The sequence below is a fragment of the Phasianus colchicus genome, chromosome Z (genome assembly GCF_987193195.1).
Source record: "Phasianus colchicus chromosome Z, bPhaCol1.hap1.1, whole genome shotgun sequence".
In the NCBI taxonomy this organism is placed as follows: domain Eukaryota; kingdom Metazoa; phylum Chordata; class Aves; order Galliformes; family Phasianidae; genus Phasianus; species Phasianus colchicus.
The window spans coordinates 14,999,559-15,017,505 of NC_143476.1; the positions used below are offsets into that span (position 1 = coordinate 14,999,559).

The 17,947-nt window shown below is 49.8% G+C and overlaps 1 protein-coding gene across 1 annotated transcript; it reads left to right on the plus strand.

The window, feature by feature from the left end:
• Positions 1-29: 29 nt before the first annotated feature.
• LOC116240232 (maestro heat-like repeat-containing protein family member 2B) lies at positions 30-8,212 on the plus strand. The gene is made up of 19 exons (XM_090131874.1): positions 30-123; positions 209-282; positions 615-734; positions 878-985; positions 1,169-1,328; positions 2,210-2,262; positions 3,022-3,078; positions 3,250-3,372; positions 3,496-3,651; positions 3,871-3,996; positions 4,306-4,385; positions 4,769-4,904; positions 5,020-5,112; positions 5,499-5,594; positions 5,768-5,891; positions 6,093-6,202; positions 6,666-6,818; positions 7,075-7,229; positions 7,385-8,212. The coding sequence occupies exons 1-19, from the start codon at positions 30-32 to the stop codon at positions 7,434-7,436; spliced, it is 2,070 nt and encodes a 689-aa protein (XP_089988000.1). The 3' UTR covers positions 7,437-8,212.
• Positions 8,213-17,947: the final 9,735 nt, after the last annotated feature.

A 17,947-nucleotide genomic window follows, 5' to 3' on the forward strand; every position in this document is an offset into this window, starting at 1 on the left:
TCCCTGCAGCCCGGATCTGCCCAGAGGAAATGGTCCTGTTTCTGCAGTCACAGCTGGGCGAGGACTGGGAGGCTGGACGCGTGGCAGCACTGGGTCTGCTCGGTGCTCTGGCTCGCTCTGATGGTCAGTACCACAGGCTGGGACTTCCAGGGATCCCCTCTGCCATCGGGGTTGTGGCTCCGCTCATGCTTCTGTGCATCTCTTGCAGAGCCCGTGATGATGGAGAAGCTGCCCCAAGTTGCTGAGGCTGTGCAGTGTCTGTGCAGCGACCTCAGGATCCGGGTGAGCTGCTTTGGGAATAGAAAGTGTTGTTGGGGTGGTGATGCTGCTGCCAACACGGGCAGGGCTGGGATGACTAGAGAGGTGCTGGGGCATTGACCATACGGTCGCGATGGCTCCTGTGGGGAGAGCAGGCAGAGTGGAGCGGGCAGGTCCCTGTGCTGTGCATGGAAAGTGCACAGCCTGGTGCTACGGCCTGGCCCTCACCTCAGGAGCCAAGGCTTCTCCTCTGCTCCTGTTGTCTCTGCTTGTGCCCAAAGGGCTGCCCCGATGAGCAGGTGGCTTCCCTTTGCCTTCTGACCAGAAAAATCACACCCACAATTGACCCCTGGCAGGTGAGGACGGCAGTTCTGCATTTCATCAAGGACCTGCTCAGTTCGAACACCCGGAGCTGCTCAGCCTGGGATGTGGTGGGGCACATCTTCACTGAGTTCAGCCGCACCGCTGGAAGAAGGGTAAGGACAGTGGGCAGCATCTTCTTTGGGAAGACCTGTGCTGCTCAGAGGGTGGCACAGAAGCACCGCTGGGGCCGCACCTGAGCCTCCTGAGAGGCTCCTGAGAACTGAGGTAACCGGGTTTCAACACCATTGTTTTGCAGGCAGCTGGAGACCTTTCTGCCCGGGAAGCCCAGGAAGAAGGAGCTCTGCAGGAGCTGTGCATGGACATCCTGGGGTCTCTGGACGTCTCTGCGACAGGGATGTCCAAAGTAAGTCACATCTGCCCTGCTGCTGCTCCTTGCCTTCGCACCACCTGTTCCTCATCCCACCACCCCAGGTCTCTCCTCCAGCGTGCTCTGAAGCACGCAAGGCTCAGGGAAATTCACAGAGTCCTCTTCGTCTCTGAGCGGAGGCAGGAATGCTGACACGCTCAACTGCCTCGTTCCCGACAGCTCCTGTGGCCACGGCTGCTGCTGTTCGTGGTGCCAGCCCAGCACACCGGCATGCTGATCCCGGTCTCGCGCTGTGTCCGAGCCCTGGCCGAGAGAGAGGATCTGACAGGACGGCGAGTAGAGGAGCTGGATCCCCATTTCCTCAGCTCCATGTTTCAAGGTAGGAGCAGAAGCTCCGCCAGTGAGCTCTGCTGACCTGTGCTACCACCCAGAAGGGACAGCGGAGCTGCACGTGGCTGGGCACGGAGCGTCTTGGAGTCTGACTCAGCACTTTTTTCTCCTCACAGGCCCACGACTGACTCCCCAGACACTGCTGGCGCGCCTGCTGGTGAGTAGATGCTCCAGAGCCCAGTGCCACCAGCCCCCGGGAGGAAGCAGCACGGCCACGGGCAGAGCTGTTGGCTGCTCCTTGCCCGCCAGGGCAGAGCTGTTGGCTGCTTCCATCCTGGGGGGAAGCCGCTGCTCTTGCTGCAGAAGTGACCCTGCTTCTCCTTGCTCTCGCTCAGGTGCTGGCAGGGAGCCCTGTTGCAGGCAGCGAACTCCAGGCCGCTGCCTTACAGCTGATGCAAAACCTCCACAGCAGGTTCCACAGAGCTGTGGGGGCCATGTGGGCCGCTGAGATCCCCCTGCTGCTGCAGTGTCTCCAAGGTAAAGTGCTGGTGGGGAGGGAGAGGCGGAGGCAGGGAAGGGGGGGAGTGAAAATGCAGCTCTCTCTGCAGGGTGGCAGAGGGGAAGCATTGCCTGCAGCCCAGTGCTTGCTCTGCTGCTGTTCCCATTCCAGGGAGACAGCGCTGAGGCCCGGGGATCTTTTCCCCGCGGGGATCTGCCCCTTCCAGGACACGGATGGGCCCTTCACGTCCCCTCAGTTAGTTCTGTGTTCCTGCGGGGACAGTGTTTGTGGGGAGGGACAAGTCAGTTTGTGGAGGGGGTGCGGGTCCCAGCTTGGCAGTGTCAAGTGCCCAGGCCAAGCCAGGTTTGCAGCAGCTCTTCTTCTGTGCCTTGATCCCAAGTAAGGGTCTTTTTCTTCCTGTTGCTGTGCAGGGAAAGATGAGAGCTTCCTGGACGCTGCAGGGTGGGAGCGCCGTCTGCTGAAGGTACAGCACTGCTGGGTGCAGAGAAGTGCTTGCCTGCCCCAAGTAGCCCCGCTCCCATATGAGCCACCACGGGACAGGAACAGCCTCTTCAGTGCTTCTGAGGAGCCTTTGAGGCGCTGCCTCTTCCGCTCTGTCCCAAGCCCAAGGGGGGTCTTAGGAGAAGGGGGGCAGGCGGCTTTAAGGGAGGGAATGCTGGGGGAGCTGGGAGAGGAACTGTTCTTCCAGACACCTCTCCCCAGAGGGCTGCAGCAATTGGGAGTGAGGGAAGAGGCAAAGGGCAAGGGAACATCGTCTTCTCCTGTTCTCCAACAGTTCCTCAGGGCGTCAATGGACACCATACGGGATGAGGCCTGGATCGAGGCCCTGAGCTGTGAGCTGAGCCGGTGGCTGAGCAGCTCTGCCAGCAGCTCTGCAGAAAAGGTGAGTTCCCCCCGGCTCCACCCAGCGGTGCAGCTGCAGGTGTCCAACTGGGGCTGGGGCTGCGGCTGGTGCTCTGCCCACGCGGGATGCTGGTGCTGCTTCCCCAGTCTGTGCCCCCAGAGGGCCTTTCCCTGCAATCTGCCCAGGGATGGATAAAGCTCGGCCCTGCAGCTGCTCTCAGCGACTCCCAGGGAGCGTGGGTCCTTCCCACTTGGCCCTTCCCCAACAGGTTAAGCTGCTGCCGCATCTCAACTTCTTCCTTCCCTTCCCCTGCAGTCTTTCCTGTACAAGGCTCTGGGCACAGTGCTGGGAGCCTGTAAGGGAGTCCTCCACGTCCAGGAGAAGCTGCTGCAGCACCTGGAGGAAGCAAACGCGGAGGACCCATGTGAGGCCCAGGTGAGCCCTGCTCTCCTGCAGCTCCTGCGAGCATCCCCGCTCCGTCCCTGGGGCAGAGGGCTTCTCCTGGCCCTGCTCCGCGCCTTTCCATCTCCTCCCTGCTGCCCTTTTCCTCAGGAGAGGATCTGTAGATTCAGGCCTGTGCCAACTGCCCCTTGTTCCTTTGTGCAGGGAATGGTCTCTCTTCTGAGCCACGCGGCTGAGAGTAACTTCCAAGCAGTCCTGGCCACGCTCACCACGTTTGCGTCCAGGCTGTGCAAAGGCCGCAACGCGAGGATTTCCAGGCGCAAGAAGGTAAAGCGTTACGGGTTTCCATCTTGGCATTCTTCTGCCTTATTTTCTGCCCTGGAGCCCAGGTGCATCGCGGGGCACTGGGGGCCGTTGAGCGAGTGTCTCAAGGCATTTCTTCCCACACAGATGGAGCTGGACAGCACGAGAGCTCAGGCCACACGCAGCGCTCTCGTGCTCGCCCACGGCAGCTTGGCACTGCGTGCCTCCAAGGAACAGCTGCTCGCCCACCTGGAGGGAGACATCGTGGGCAACATCCTGATGCTCTACAGCTGCAGCTGCCGGGTGAGAGTCAAAGCGTGCCAGGGTGTCCGAGCGCCCAGCTGCAGCCCCTCCACATGGGGGGATGCTGAGATGGGCCTTCCCTTTCCTAAGGTCCCTCGGGGAATGGTTTGTGCCCAGATGAAGATCCAAGCCCTTCCCTTAGCGTTGCCCCCACATGTCCCCTTGCAGCCCTTGTCCCGTCCCACAATTCAAAGAATGTTCTTCTCTCTTGGGTCTCAGGACTTGCAGAACAACCTCGCGCTGGTGCAGAGCATCACCGACTTCAGCTCTGCCTTCCAAGCAGTCGTGGGTGATTCTGCATGCTTTAACCCCTCCTTGAAGGGAAAGCTTCTGGAGATCCTGATGGTGAGTGCCTAGAGGCAGGGCTGTCTGCAGAGGACTTCTGGGCTGCACCACGAGGCCCACTTCCCTGGGGGCATACAGGTCTCCATCAGCCACACATCTTCAGCTGGTGGGGACCTTGGGTGCTGGAGGCAGCGGCTGGGCAGCGAGCTAGGTGCACCAGCTGTCGAGCTGCTGCATCCTGCAGTGCTTCCATGGGGAACATGGGAGTGATGAGGCTGGTGTGTGGCAGTCGTGCCTGTCTCAGGGCTGGGTAGAACAGCTCTCGTGTGCCCCCTGCCCACCTTGACAGTGTTTCTCTGGGACTTGCAGGACCTGCTGAAGAAATATTATTCAGGCATCCCAGTCTCCCCAGTGCCCCTCAAGGTGGTTCTGGCCCTGGAGCAGTTGAGGTAAGGTCCTCATTTTGGGTAGCTCCTGAAGGTCTGGAGGGGATAGGGGGTCTGGAGAGGGTAGGGGGTGAGGAGTGAAGGCTGGGCTGTTGTGCCCGGTGAAGCTGAGGTTCTGGGCAGGGAGAAAGGCCCTGGTGCTTCTGTCCCCTGGCAGGGAAGAGAAGGGAGAGTTGGGGTCTTCTTCTCTTCAGAGCAGGAGGTGGTTCACTGCTGCCGGGGAGGAGGTGGGCGCTGCTGGAACTGAAGACGGTGCTCAGCAGCAGGAGCTGGGGGTATTGGCTTGGTAGCTGTCAGTTAGGAGAAAGTCAGATGTTGTCTGAAGCAGTCTGGAGAGCACTGCTAAAGGCCCTTTCTGATTTCTCTTCCTTTTTTTCTCCTGTCAGCAAGCTGAAGCCCTCTTTCGAAGGCAAGGACATGCGGGAGATGTTGGTCCTGTGCTGCAAGAACATCGTGACGCACCCTTCAGCAGAGATGATGCTGAAGATCAGGAAGTCACAGCACGCAGCGCAGTACCTGCAGGTAACCTGCCGTAACTTTCCCGGCCACCTCTCGGTCAAACCCGACCTCAGCACACACAACCTATGTTTTGGCAGCAGCTGTGATGCTAAACCTCATTCCCCTCTTCTGCTTTCAGCTTCAGCAAACGTCCCTGAAAGCTCTGGGCCGGCTCATGGCGGTTCTGCTCCAGACAGAACCCACCGGCAGCTTCTTTCACAACATAGTCCATGTGAGTATGTGTGGGGCAAGGGAGAAAGCATGGTGCCTGTCAATAGTGGGGGCAGAAATCTGGGGACTGAGAGGGTGATCAGAGGGGAGCAATCTCCTGCTGACGTGCCAGCTCACTGCGAGCTCAGAAATGGGCAGAGCGATGGGCCCTGCAGGGGAAAGGCAGGAGCCAGCCCCTGGCAGGCCACAGCCGAGGAAAAGCTCCCGGGTTGGCAGGCAGGATGACTGCAGAGAGCGGGGGCAGCAGTGCCGGTGCTCAGTGAGGCTGGAGGCCACGTGGAGCCACAGGGCTGCCTTGGGGGAAAGTGCTGGGGAAGGAGGGACAGGGAGAGGGGTGGCAGGAGGGAAAGCAAAGATGTCCTCAGTGAGACAGATGCTCTACCCCAGGTCCTGCAGAAATCCTTGGTGTCGCAGAACGTGTGGGAGCGCAAGAGGGCCCTGCAGACCTGCTCCCAGCTTCTGGCTGTTTGCGAAAAGCTTCAAGTGAGTAAAGAGCCCCACCGCATGCCCCCTGCTCCCTCCCCAGAGCCCCTGAGCTGGAAGGCGAGCTCCGCCCAGCTGTGCATGCTGTGCCACGGCGTGAGGAAGGCACAGGCGGAGAAGCCAGGGAGAGCCGGGGCTGCCTACAGCTTTCTTCCTGCCTCTCACCCCTGCAGAGAGCAGATGCCTGCGAGCACTTTGGCTCCCTGGTGGGATTGCTGGCGCCTCTGACGTGCGACCCCATGCCCGCATCCCGCCAGTTGGCTGCCACGTGTCTGAGCTCCCTTCTCCGAATCCAAGGTGAGCAGAGCAGGTTGCACCAGCCCTCTGCCCTCCTCCGTAGCACTGCCAGAGCCCCATGGGCTGGGCCCTGTTTACCGGAGGGAGAGGCACCGTGCACAGCTCTCTTCTCGTCCCCACCCTGTCCTCTGTCTCTGCCCCTTGGAGAGCGGTTCCATTTCCAGAAGCATGACTTCCCTTTTCTCCCTGGGCTCTTTCCAGCCAAAGCAGCCAACAGAGTCGTGGAGACAAGAGACATCGGGAGCCTGTCTGAGGGACTGCATGCCTGCAGCACTGTCTCTCAGCTCCAGACCGCGTCCAAAATGGCCATGGTAAGTGGACCCAGAAAGGGGTGGTGGGATCTCTGTGCGGAGGCTTCTGCACGACTCTGTGCTGCTCCCAGCCTTTCACACTGTTTCCAAAATGAGCTGTCACCCTGAGACCGCTGTTCTCAGCAAGTAGCAGGAGGCTCTGAGCTATGGCTGGCCTTCGGGCATGCAGTGCAAGGGGCTGACTCCATGATGTGCTTGTGTGTGTCTGTGTGTGTGTGTGCACTTGCGTGCATGTGTGACTGTGGCTGCTGGGAGGTAGGCTTTGCATGTCAGCAGACACCATGGGTGCAGAAGCTGAGCAAAGGCTCAGCCGCCTTCCGTGTAAATAGCAGGGTACGGACAGCAGGAGCGTTGTGAATGGCCGGCAAGCCACTGAGCTAAGAATGCCCTCCAGCCTGCTTTGTGCTCTGAAGAGCTGCGCAGAGCAGTGATGGGATCTCTCCTGCTTCTCATCTCTCTGCAGATCGTGTGCAGAAACTTCCCTGTCGAACGCACCGTCGACTTCATGATGGCCATCAAGGAGACCATCCGGAAAGCCACAGGAGTGCGCGTGCGTGCTGCTGGGAAGTGGATGACCACCTTTCTGCAGATGCACGGGAAGGACATCTGTTGGAACGTAAGAGACTTTCTTCCACGTGTCTTGGTTTGTTTCTGGCTGTTGCACCATGCCCTGTGCCGTTTGCCTCTGGTACTAAATAAGCACAGCCTGAGCACAGAGCCAGGGCTTGGACAGAGTGGCTGGTTTGAAATTTAGGCTTAGGCGTTGGCAGCATGTCAAGGGAGCAGGCACTGCTCACGCGCTGAATGTCCCTGGTTAGGCCCTGCAGAGTCCAGGATGCAGCAAGTCCTTCCTTCTCCCCTTCTTCTTCCAGGTGCCACCCATCCTCCACATCCTGCGCAGCTGCGCGTCATCTACGCAGCAGAGCACGTTCGTGCCCTTCCTGTGCCAGGCGGTGGTCATCCTCACCCGCTGTCACACTGAGGCCGTGATGAACAACTTCTCCCGGCTGCTTGGACCCACAGACAGGTACTGGCACTCCTGCCTTTGCTGTTGTTGAGGTCAGAGTTGTAGCTTGCCTCTGCCAGAGGGATCCAAGGAGGAGGCAGCTTTTCTTTTTTCCTCTCAAAGTCTGTGTGAGCTGAAAATTACTCATTCACAACTTGAGACTCTCCAATTTCTAGTGAGACGTGGAAGAGAATAAGAGAGTTCTGCCTTCAACGGTGGAGCCAGTAGAAGAAAAAGGAAAAAAAGAAAAGGAAAAGAAAGGAAAAAAGCGAAGCGAAGTGAAGCGAAGCGAAGCAAGAAAGCAAGCAAGAAAGAAAGAAAGAAAGGAAAGGAGAGAAGGGGAGTAGAAGGGAGAGGAGAGGAGGGAAACGGGAAAGGAGAGGGAATGAGGAGGAAAAGGGGAGGGAAGGAAAAATGGAATGAAAAAGGGAAATTTAAAATACGCGGAGAGGAGAGGAAAAAGGGAAGGGAAAAGGGAAGGGAAAAGGGAAGGAAAAAGGGAAGGGAAAAGGGAAGGGAAAAGGGAAGGAGGGGAAAGGAGAAGAGAAGAGAAGAGAAGAGAAGAGAAGAGAAGAGAAGAGAAGAGAAGAGAAGAGAAGAGAAGAGAAGAGAAGAGAAGAGAAGAGAAGAGAAGAGAAAGGAGATGAAAGGAGAGAAGGGGAGGAGAAGGAAGAGGAGAGGAGGGAAAAGGGAAAGGAGAGGGAATGAGGAGGAAAAGGGGAGGGAAGGAAAAAGGGAATGAAAAAGAGAAATTTAAAATAAGAGGAGAGGAAAAAGGGAAGGAGATGAAAGGAGAAGAGGAGAGGAGAGAAAATTGTATCGTTTATTAAAAATAAATAAATGCCAGAATCCTGGCTGAGATGTGAAAAGTGTAATTTTTGTACCACTCTTCCTATTGATTGCTGCTATCTCTTCTCCATACAAATTACAGAATCACAGAATCACCGAATGACAGGGATTGGAAGGAAGCTGGGAAGCTCATCTAGTCCAATCCCCTGCCTTAGCAGAACTCCTAGATTAGGTCACTCAGGAATGCATTCAGGCAGGTTTTGAGTAATGTCTCCAGAGAAGGAGACCCCACAGCATCTCCAGGCAACCTGCTCCAGTGCTCCATCACCCTTACCATAAAGAAGTTCTTCTGCATGTTAGTACAAAATGTCCTATGTACAAGTTTTAGGCCATTACTCCTTGTGCTATTGCTAAACATCAAGAAGAGCCTGACTTCACCCATTTGCCTCCCATTTTCCTTTAGATATTTATAAATATTTACCAGATCCCTTCTCAGTGTCCTTTTCCCCAGGCTGAACAGAGTGCAGTTACTCAGCCTTTCCTCATATGGGAAGCCCCCAATCATCCTTGTGGTCGTCCTCTGCTGGACTCTTTCTAGGAAGTCCCTGTCTTTTAACTTAGCTTAATTGAGGTGCCCAGAACTGGACACAGTAGTGTAAATGTGGCCTCACCAGTGCAGAGTAGAGGGGGAGGATCACCTCCCTCGATGTGCTGGTCATGCTTTTTTGATGCCAACATGCAGTTAGGTGATTCCACATGTGCCATTTTAACTTTCTGTCAGTTTCCAAGAAAATTGTTTCAGAGACTGAGATTTTGAGGGACTGTTATATGCTTGCATCCTGTGCAAGAAGGTGGTATTAATGCCTAATTCACCTAAGTGTGATTTCGGCTTTCTTGAGTATGTTGTTACTACTACTTTTAAGTTGTTTAGGATAATATCAGTGCTTGAGGAGATAATGGGTTTTTGGTTGTTACTGTTGTTTAGGAGTTTATTGTTCCTGTGCATTTTATGGCATGTGTTTCTCAAAGCTTTTAATCATTATTTTACCATTTTATTTATCATCATTTATGCACTAATAAAAAGCACTAATGGGATTTTTATGAATGTTGGAGAGGAGAGGAGAGGAGAGGAGAGGAGAGGAGAGGAGAGGAGAGGAGAGGAGAGGAGAGGAGAGGAGAGGAGAGGAGAGGAGAGGAGAGGAGAGGAGAGAGATGGAAACAGCTGTTTTTGTCAAAGAGTCACAGAGGAAAAGGTCATGAGCAAGAAAGTGCCTTTCAGCCCTAACAGCAACCTCAGCTTCATGCACTCAGCATGTGGCCGACCTGAAGGATGAGGTGGAGAGGCTGAGGAGCATTAAGGAATGTGAGAGGGAGATGGATTGCTGGTACCAAAACCTACCAGCCCCTAGATCTCAGCAACCAGATGAGGCTCTGCACAGAGTAAGTCACCCCCTGCAAACAGGTGCCAGAGGCCTTGCAAACAGGTGCCAGAGGGGAACCTACATGCAGACAGTGTTCTTCCTGCAGTGAACCCACTATTCTCTCCACCCCCCCCAGAAACAATGGCAAAGAACTGCGGGATGTAGGCAGTGGCATAAGGCCCCTGCTCGGCGACGCAGGCGTGCCATCCCGGTGAGTCCCCAGCCCCCCCCAGCTGCCCCTGCAAAAACAGGTACAGTGCTCTGCAGGGACAGTGGTGGTGATGATGGTTCTCCCCAGTTGGTGGTGCTCCCCAAGTCTTTGCCTAGCATTAAAACTTCATCGACTAGGAAAAAATGATGGGTCATTGTTATTGGTGACTCTCAGCTGAAGGGAGCAGAAGGGCCAATATGAAGACCAAACCCTCTACGCAGGGAGGTCTGCTGCCTCCTGGGAGCCTGGGTTAAGGATGTGAGGAAGAAACCTCCTTCCTAGTCTGGCCCACTGATTACTATCCCTTGCTGTTTTTTCAGGTTGGTAGTGATGATTTAGGCAGAACTTCCCTAAGGACTCTGAAAAAGGATCTCAGAGCCTTGGGGAGACAGGTAAAGGGTTCAGGAGCACAAGATGTGTTCTCCTCTATCCCTCCAGCTATAGGGAATAATGAGGGACTCAATATAATGGGCCAATGGATTAGTACCTGGCTCAGAGCTTGGTGTGCCTGGCAAGGGTTTGGGTTTGTTTTACCTTGGCTCTGTTTACATGATACTGTGCTGACTAGCAGCTGATAGGTCTAATGGGACCTTCTGGACCCTTTTGCCAGAGATGTATAGCCAATCCTGATTAATCCATTTTATTTTAACAGAGTTAGAAGGATGGATGAGATGCAAGGCCTGGTGGGTGGCAGCCTCAAATATTAGGAGCTGCAAGGCCTGCTCATGTTTTGGGGCCCATTCCCATGAGGCTCATTTCCACAGTAAATCATGTAACAGTTGTGCAATAATAGAGAAATTGGAGATATGCTTTCTGCAGAAAACCAAAAGACTGAGAACATGTTGTAACTCCTTTTTATTTTCTGACACTTTAAGTTGGTCCAAGCCTGAGAGGGTATCCTGTGGAATGCAGGCCCTATCACCTTTCCACCAAATGCCCCAAAATTTTACCTCACCAGCTGGCGACTGAATTTTGTCTGGAGGAATGGTAAGACTCGGCTTTTGTAAGCATTTGATTATTTTGTCATGCATTGTTTTTAGTGATGTCAATGGCTCACTTCCTACAAGGATATCATCCGTAGCTCCTGAGGCTAATCTATTAATTCAGCCTTGCAGATGGTGAAAAAAGGGCTGCCTTCTCTCCATTAACAAGTATCACCTGAAGTTCTCCCTTCTGAGAACTAAATGGATGATCTCATTGGATTCTTGTGTGATTAATAATTTCACTGTCATGGTTTTGGTTGGGAAAGTGTTAATTTTCTTCTCAGAAACTTGTATGTGTTTTGGATTTTTGATGAAAACAATGTTGATAACACACTGATAGTTTTCACTGTAGCAGAGTCAGTTAATTTTCTACTTCTTGTGCTGCCCTGCCAGATAGGAAGCTGGGTTAGGGATATTGCCTATAAGGAGCTGGTAGGGGATATTGTCAGGACAGCTGACCCAAGGGCAGCTGACCAGAGAGATAGTCCATACCATATCGCATCATAGTCCAATAAAAGCTAGGATAAAGAGGGAGAAAAAGGGAGACATTTGAGGTGATGACTTTTGCCTTCCCGAAAAGCCATTATTTGTGATGAGTCCCACTTTTTTTGGAAGTAGCTGAACATTTGCTTGCAGATGGAAAGCAGAGGATGAATTCTTTGTTTTTCTTCACTTGCACATGCAGCTTTAACTTTATTTGGTAAACTGTATTATCTCAGCCTGTGTATTTTTGAACTTCTATCTTTCCAGTTCTCTTCCCATACCAGCTGAGAAAAGTGATTGAGTGGTTGTGTGGTGCTAAGTTGCTTATGGGGTTAAACCACAACATTGACTCCTACCTCTCAGCCATGAGCCATTCCAGAGAACAGCAGACCTTACAGGAGTAAAATTGTTTCTACTCCCGAGCCAGTTTTAGATGCAAAAGCCACTACTAGTCAAATAGCTTTTCCTTAAGCAGAGCTATTTGGACAGTATGACACTTCTAAACTGAGCTTTAACCTTACGTGAAAATTACCTGTTGAGAAATTCACTTCCATGCACACAGAAATTATAGCAATAAAGGGATTTTTTGGAACTTTTTTGATGCAATTTGAATTGGGAAAGGAAAAAAAAAAAATACATGAATCAAAAAGTGTTTCAAAGCAATAACTACATAGCTGCAAAGAGTCAGGATCCCTAGCAGGTTGACTAGTACAAGAGAATTACATTATAATAAGCATCTGCACTGATTTCTCCCCCACTTCCTCCTTTTGGAATACGTCTCTCTAATCTCTGCAGAACAGCCCAGCATTTTTGTACTTGAATCCCTACCACTTCTTTGTCTACACAGATAGGAGTGATGAATATGGGGATGAAGACCAGTTGAACTGATCTGGAAGGAAAATTCTGAATTCTGCCCTTAGGCTTCTGTGATACAGTGACAGATTTCATATAAAGATAAAAGATAATAAAAACAAACCAAATATGTTCAACTGATGAATCTTTTCAGTTTTACAAAGACTGTCTTGAGAGGTATTACTACAGTTGCTCAAATAGCTTCATTTTGCACTATTTAAGGCACTTCATACACTCATTTTCTTAGTAGCATTATATTATTATTCTGGTTACTAGCCTTGTGGGCTGTTTCAAACTCTGTTTGAAGCTCCAGAAACTACGTGACTGAACAAAGATCAGAGCAATCACGAAGATGAATGCAGGCTAAGCAATGAATGGATTGAGAACAGCCCCACAAAGAAGAACTTACGTATTCTGGTTGATAAAAATCTTAACATGAACTGGCACTTTCTGCTTACATTGCAGAAAGCCAGTCATATCCTTGGCTTTATCAAAAGAAGTGTGGCCAGCAGGTCAAGGAGGTGATTGTCCCTTACTACTGCATGCTCTTGAGGCCACATCTGGAGTCCAGTTCTGCAGCCCCCAGATAAAAGAGACATGAAGCTGTTAGAGTGGGTCCAGACAAGGGCCCTTCTCCTATGAAGAAAGGCTGAGGTAGGGTTGTTTAGCCAAGTGATGAGAAGGATCCAAGGAGACTTTACTGAAGCCTTTCAGTACGTAAAGTGGGCTTATAAGAAAGACAGAGATAGACTTTTGACAAGGGGCAATGGTTTTAAATTGGAATAGAACAGATTTAGATTAGATATAAAGAAGAAATTCTTCACTATGAGAGCAGTGAGGTACTGTAACAGGTTGCCCAGAGAAACTGTGGATCCTCCATCCCTGGAAGTAATCAAGGCCAGTTTAGGTGAGGCTTTGGGCAGCCTGATCTAGTAAGAAATGTTGGACTGGCTCTTTAAAGGTACCTTCTGAACCAAACATTTCTATAATTCTATGATTCTATGGTTCTATTGTTCTAAATACAATTTAAAATTCTGAACCTAAAATTGTGGGCTGATTTTTTGCAGATTAGCAACCTGCAGACAGCTAAGCTCTACACAGTCTCTTACTAACCCACAATAGGATGAGAGAATCAGAAGGGCAAAAGTGGTAAAACTCACAAGATATAAAGATAATTTAAGTGCAAGGGGAAAAAACATCCAAGTGATGCAAGAACAATCACTCACAATCTATTTTTCAAGTTACAGTAACCCTGCAAAATTGTTCCCTTTGCCCACCATAGCAAATAGTTTAAGTACTCTTATACGATTTGATGTACAATGCACGTAGCTTTACTTGCTCTGTTTATAAAAATAGATACCGCTGTATTCTTTTCTGATGTGTGTTCCTGCTGCACTTCTGCTTTTGGAGACAGTAGTTAAAAAATAAAGAATTGCCTCTGAATTGCCTGTATTACAAATGTGGTACTAATTTTTGTAGTTTTTGTTGAAACAGTAATTTTGAAAAAAAAAAACCTGAAATAATGTAGATGTGGATCTATGTTACTATTGTCTTTCATTTCTGTCAACAGTACATAGTATCAATCAATGAATGAATAAATGAAGAAAAGCCAAGGGTGTACAATATCCCACGAGGGATAGGGATATTTTCTTACTTCAGAAATTAAAAACACAATGTCCTGTGCACCAGAAGATGTGCACTAATACACTCCAAAGAGCTCCACACATAGGAACACAGAAGTTATGTACCTTAAAAGAACCAATGTTTTACACTACACCACTCATAGAAAGACAACTTGAGGCTTTTATGGGATTGGACTCTCCATTGATACGTTTGTCCTCAGTTTAGGAGTATTAAAAGGCCTGGTGTAGTAGGGTCTGTTCCAAAGACATGTTCCAGAACTAAGTCTTCAATAAATCCAAGACGGGTTGGGAGGAGCCTGATTGTGCTACCAAAAAAAGTCTTTATTTTTTAAACTAGTAGGACAGTTGAAATAGGTCAGCCTTTCTTTTCCTTAGAGGTCCAACTTCATCTATCCTTTGCAACAAAAACAAATGCATTTCCAAATAATATTATTACAATCATATTTCACCACTCTAATGGAAAGTGTAGCGCCCTAAAAGCTCTTGCAGATTGAAGTCAGATGAAACCATGGAGCTAAAAGACAGTCCTCAAAATCACTTTCTTCATTTCAAATCTACAGTGAGCACAGAGGGTGAGTGTCAAAAAGAAACTGGCTCCCTAATTTCTCTGCTTTCCTATTTAAATTTCTTTCACAGATACTCCATTTGATACACAGTTTGATATAATTTAATAGTATCAGTGTGACTGGTGCTGAATTTAATTTCCACATCTGTAACTATTCTGTGTTCAGCTTTGTATTTTCAAATACAAGGGAAAGACAATGACAAATAGAAGTGAGTCCCAGAAAGGGTGACCTCGATGATCAAGATACAGGATACTAACTGAGCCCGACAGAGAGCCGAGATAGTTCAGTCTGGAGAAGTGTAACAGGGAAATCTCACTGCAGTCTTCAGCTTTTTAATGGAACAAGACTCGTCCTGAACATACACAGTGGTAAGAGGAGAGGCGGCAGATACAAACTGCAACAAGAGAAATTCAGATTAAGCATTGGGAGTTTTGCTCCGTGATGGTGATCAAAGACGGGAAGAGAGGCCCCAGGGATTCTCCACCTATGGAGGTATCAGAACACAGCATGACACAGTCCATCTAACTAGGTTAGTCACAGGGAGGTTGTTGGAGTAGATGGCATCTAGTTTTTCCTTTTTCGTAGTTTCATCTGAGATGGAACTGTTTTCTTCAGAATGTCTGTTATGATGTTAAGTTTTGGTTCTAGGAGAAAAAAAAAAAGGTTGGTAACACATCAGTGTTTATAGTTACTGTTAAGCAGTGCTGTACAGAGACAAGGCTATTCCAATATCTCAGCAAAGATCTGGTTGGAGGGGCCAAGGAACAGCATTAGGACAACTGACTTAAACTGGCTAAAGGGATAGTCATACCATGTGACATCATGCAGAAGGACAGTTTTGAATACTTGGTCTTCTACTCTCTGGGGGCTAACTGGGCATCGGTCAGTGGGTGATGAGCAATTGCTTGTGGATTACTCATTATATACCTAAATATACAGCTCTCCACCTGTACAAATCAATATAGTCATAACATCCTTTTCATTTTCTCTGTCTTAGTAAACAGTATTATCTCAGCTCACAAGTTCTACTTTGTTTTTTTCCAATTCTCTTTCCCATCCCACTGGAAAGTGGAGTGAGCAAACAACTGTATGGTGCTGAGCTACCTGCCAGATTAAATCACAACAGTCCTTTTGGCATCCAGTGTGTGGCCCAAAGAGTTGAGATAACAGCAGAATTCAGTAGACCATATTAACATGGGGTGTAGTGGTAGTTTGATAACCACTAGTCATTATGCTAGTTTTTTCACTATTTATGGAGATTTTCAAGAATCTTTCCATGGAATTATGTTGTGGAGCACCTCACTTGCTGTTTATTTTCCCTGCTGTGTTTTTCGCCTTCTCCAGGGGTTAGGTTAAGGTTTTTATTTTTCTCCACTGTGTGGCCTTGGCTTATGTTATGATAAAATTGGCAGCAGAGAAACTAATGTGGTATGTGAATTTGGCACTGCAGTCATCTCTGGATTTTGGAAACCATATCGCTAATGCTATTAGTAATTGTACACATTGCTTTGCTTCCATTTCTCTTTTGAATTTATATCTTTTCATAGACTAGTTACAATAGCTCTTGAGAATTTTGAATATCCTTGTGATATTCAAACCAGCATGCTCCTATTGCTATGTGATATGAATGTGTTTCAGGTTATGTTTAAGATTACCCAGAGATCTGCCCCGAGGTGGGATAAGTATGACTGGCAGGGAGCGTGGGATGGTATGGGCATGTGCCTAAAGCAGTGGGCACCCCAGTGATTTGGCCTTTACCTCTGAACTACTGCAGAGTCCTGAAAAGCTTGTAGAACATTGGAAAAGATCTGCTGTTGCCCTGATAATCCTGAAGTGATGTAAATCATTGCGGCCTATTCCTACTAAGCTGTATTCTACAGTCCTCAAGGGAAAGAGAATGCCTCTTAATCTATAAAGGCTAGAAAGGTGGGCCAGGGTGAACCTAATGAGGTTCAACACAGCAAAGTGCAGAGTTTTGCATTTGGGCTGGAGGAATCCCAGGTATCCATACAGACTGGAAGGAGCGGGCCTTGAGAGCAGCCCTGCAGAGAAGGACCTGGGGGTCTTGATAGATGAAAAACTTAAAATGAGACAGCAGTGTGCTCTTGCAGCTCAGAAAGCAAATGGTATCCTGGGCTCTATCAGAAGAGAGGTGGCCAGCAAGAAAAGGGAGGTGATTGTCCCCTCCACTCTGCTCTTGTGAGGCCACATCTGGAGTACTGCATCCAGGTCTGGAGCCCCCAGTACAAGAAAAACAGGGAGAATAGTGAGCTGTTGGAGAGGGTCCAGAGGAGAGCCACGAAGATGATTTGGGAACTGGAGCACCTCTCCTATGAGGACAGGCTGAAGGAGTGAAAAAGAAGGCTGCGAGATGACCTCATTGTAGCCTTTCAATACATAAAAGGAGCCTACGAACAGGTGGGGAATCAACTCTTTGAAAGGGTTGATAACAGCAGGACAAGGGGAAAGGGTTTTAAGTTGAGGGAGGGAAGATTTGAGTTGGATGTCAGGGGGAAGTTCTTTACAGAGAGAGTGGTGAGGTGCTGGAACAGGCTGCCCAGAGAGGTTGTGGATGCCCCGTCCATCCCTGGAGGTGTTCAAGGCCAGATTGGATGGGACCCTGGGCAGCCTGGTCTGGTATTAAATGTGGAGGTTGGTGGCCCTGCATGTGGCAGGGGGTTGGAGATTCATGGTCCTTGAGGTCCCTTCCAACCCGGGCCATTCTATGATTCTGTGATTCTGTGAATCTGATGACAATGTAACAGACTCTCCAAATCCTGTGACAGACCTTGTGGTTCCTGCAACAGATCCTGCAATTGCTCCAACCCTTCTATGGATCCTGTAGCTGCTCCAAGTATTGCAACCAAAAAAAGAAAAAACTCTCAGGGCAGGTGCACTGTGCCCAGAGGTACAGTCCTGTCACTGCTCCAACCCCTGCAATGAGCTCTCCATCTGCTCTACCCCTTGTGATCAAGTGTGAGACTGCTCCAACCCTTGTGACAGACCCTGCAATTGTCCCAGTCCTGCAGTGGGCCCTGGAATTGCTCTGACCTTTGTGGCAGTCCTGTAGTTGATCTAACCCTAATGATGGGCCCTGCAGGTGCAATGATCTTCATAACCAGTCCTTCGGCAACTCCAATTCCTGTGACAAGCCCCACAGATCAACCAGAAAACCAACCAGTACCAGTATCGATTGACCCTATAAACAAAATGAAAAAAAAAGTCTACAAAAGTCAGAATGTTTAGCAAAGTGAGAAGCTTGTAAATTCAGAGAAGAAGATGAAGGTGGAGGGAGGCCGTCACAAAAATGGTAGGAGGAGGAAGAGACAGAAGCCACCCAAGTCCTAACATTGAGTAAACTGTGAGATTTGTGACAGGATTATGGCCATCATCCATGGCAAAGTTGAGAACATCACTGCTCCAGTGCTGGGATTGGTGGAGCCAGTAGCCTGGACGTAGTGGACAGTGAAGCCAACTAGCTGAGATCTCTTTCTAGGGAAAGTGCCAGTGACAAAGCAATTGGAAAAAGGACAAAGTATTTCGCCCTCTGGTGGTGACTCTTGTCAGTCATGAGGGAAAAATATCTCTTCAAGAAAGACCTGGTATTAAACTCAGGCAAATGGACCACCATGGAGAAAGGTATTCAGTAGTTGAGGGAACTAGCTCTTGTAGAGATGTATGGAATTAACTTGATGATAATACCAATTCCCAGGATCCAGATGGCATCGACGTGTATGCAACTTAGGTGGAGAGTAGCGCAGAGTGCACCATCATTGTATGCTAGCACCCAG

Excerpts from the sequence above, each read along its gene's own strand:
- LOC116240232 (XM_090131874.1), top strand. The coding sequence starts at position 30 with ATGGTCCTGTTTCTGCAGTCACAGCTGGGCGAGGACTGGGAGGCTGGA. Across the intron at positions 5,595-5,767 it reads CTGTTTGCGAAAAGCTTCAA|AGAGCAGATGCCTGCGAGCA; the intron begins GTGAGTAAAGAG and ends TCACCCCTGCAG. Across the intron at positions 6,819-7,074 it reads GGAAGGACATCTGTTGGAAC|GTGCCACCCATCCTCCACAT; the intron begins GTAAGAGACTTT and ends TTCTTCTTCCAG.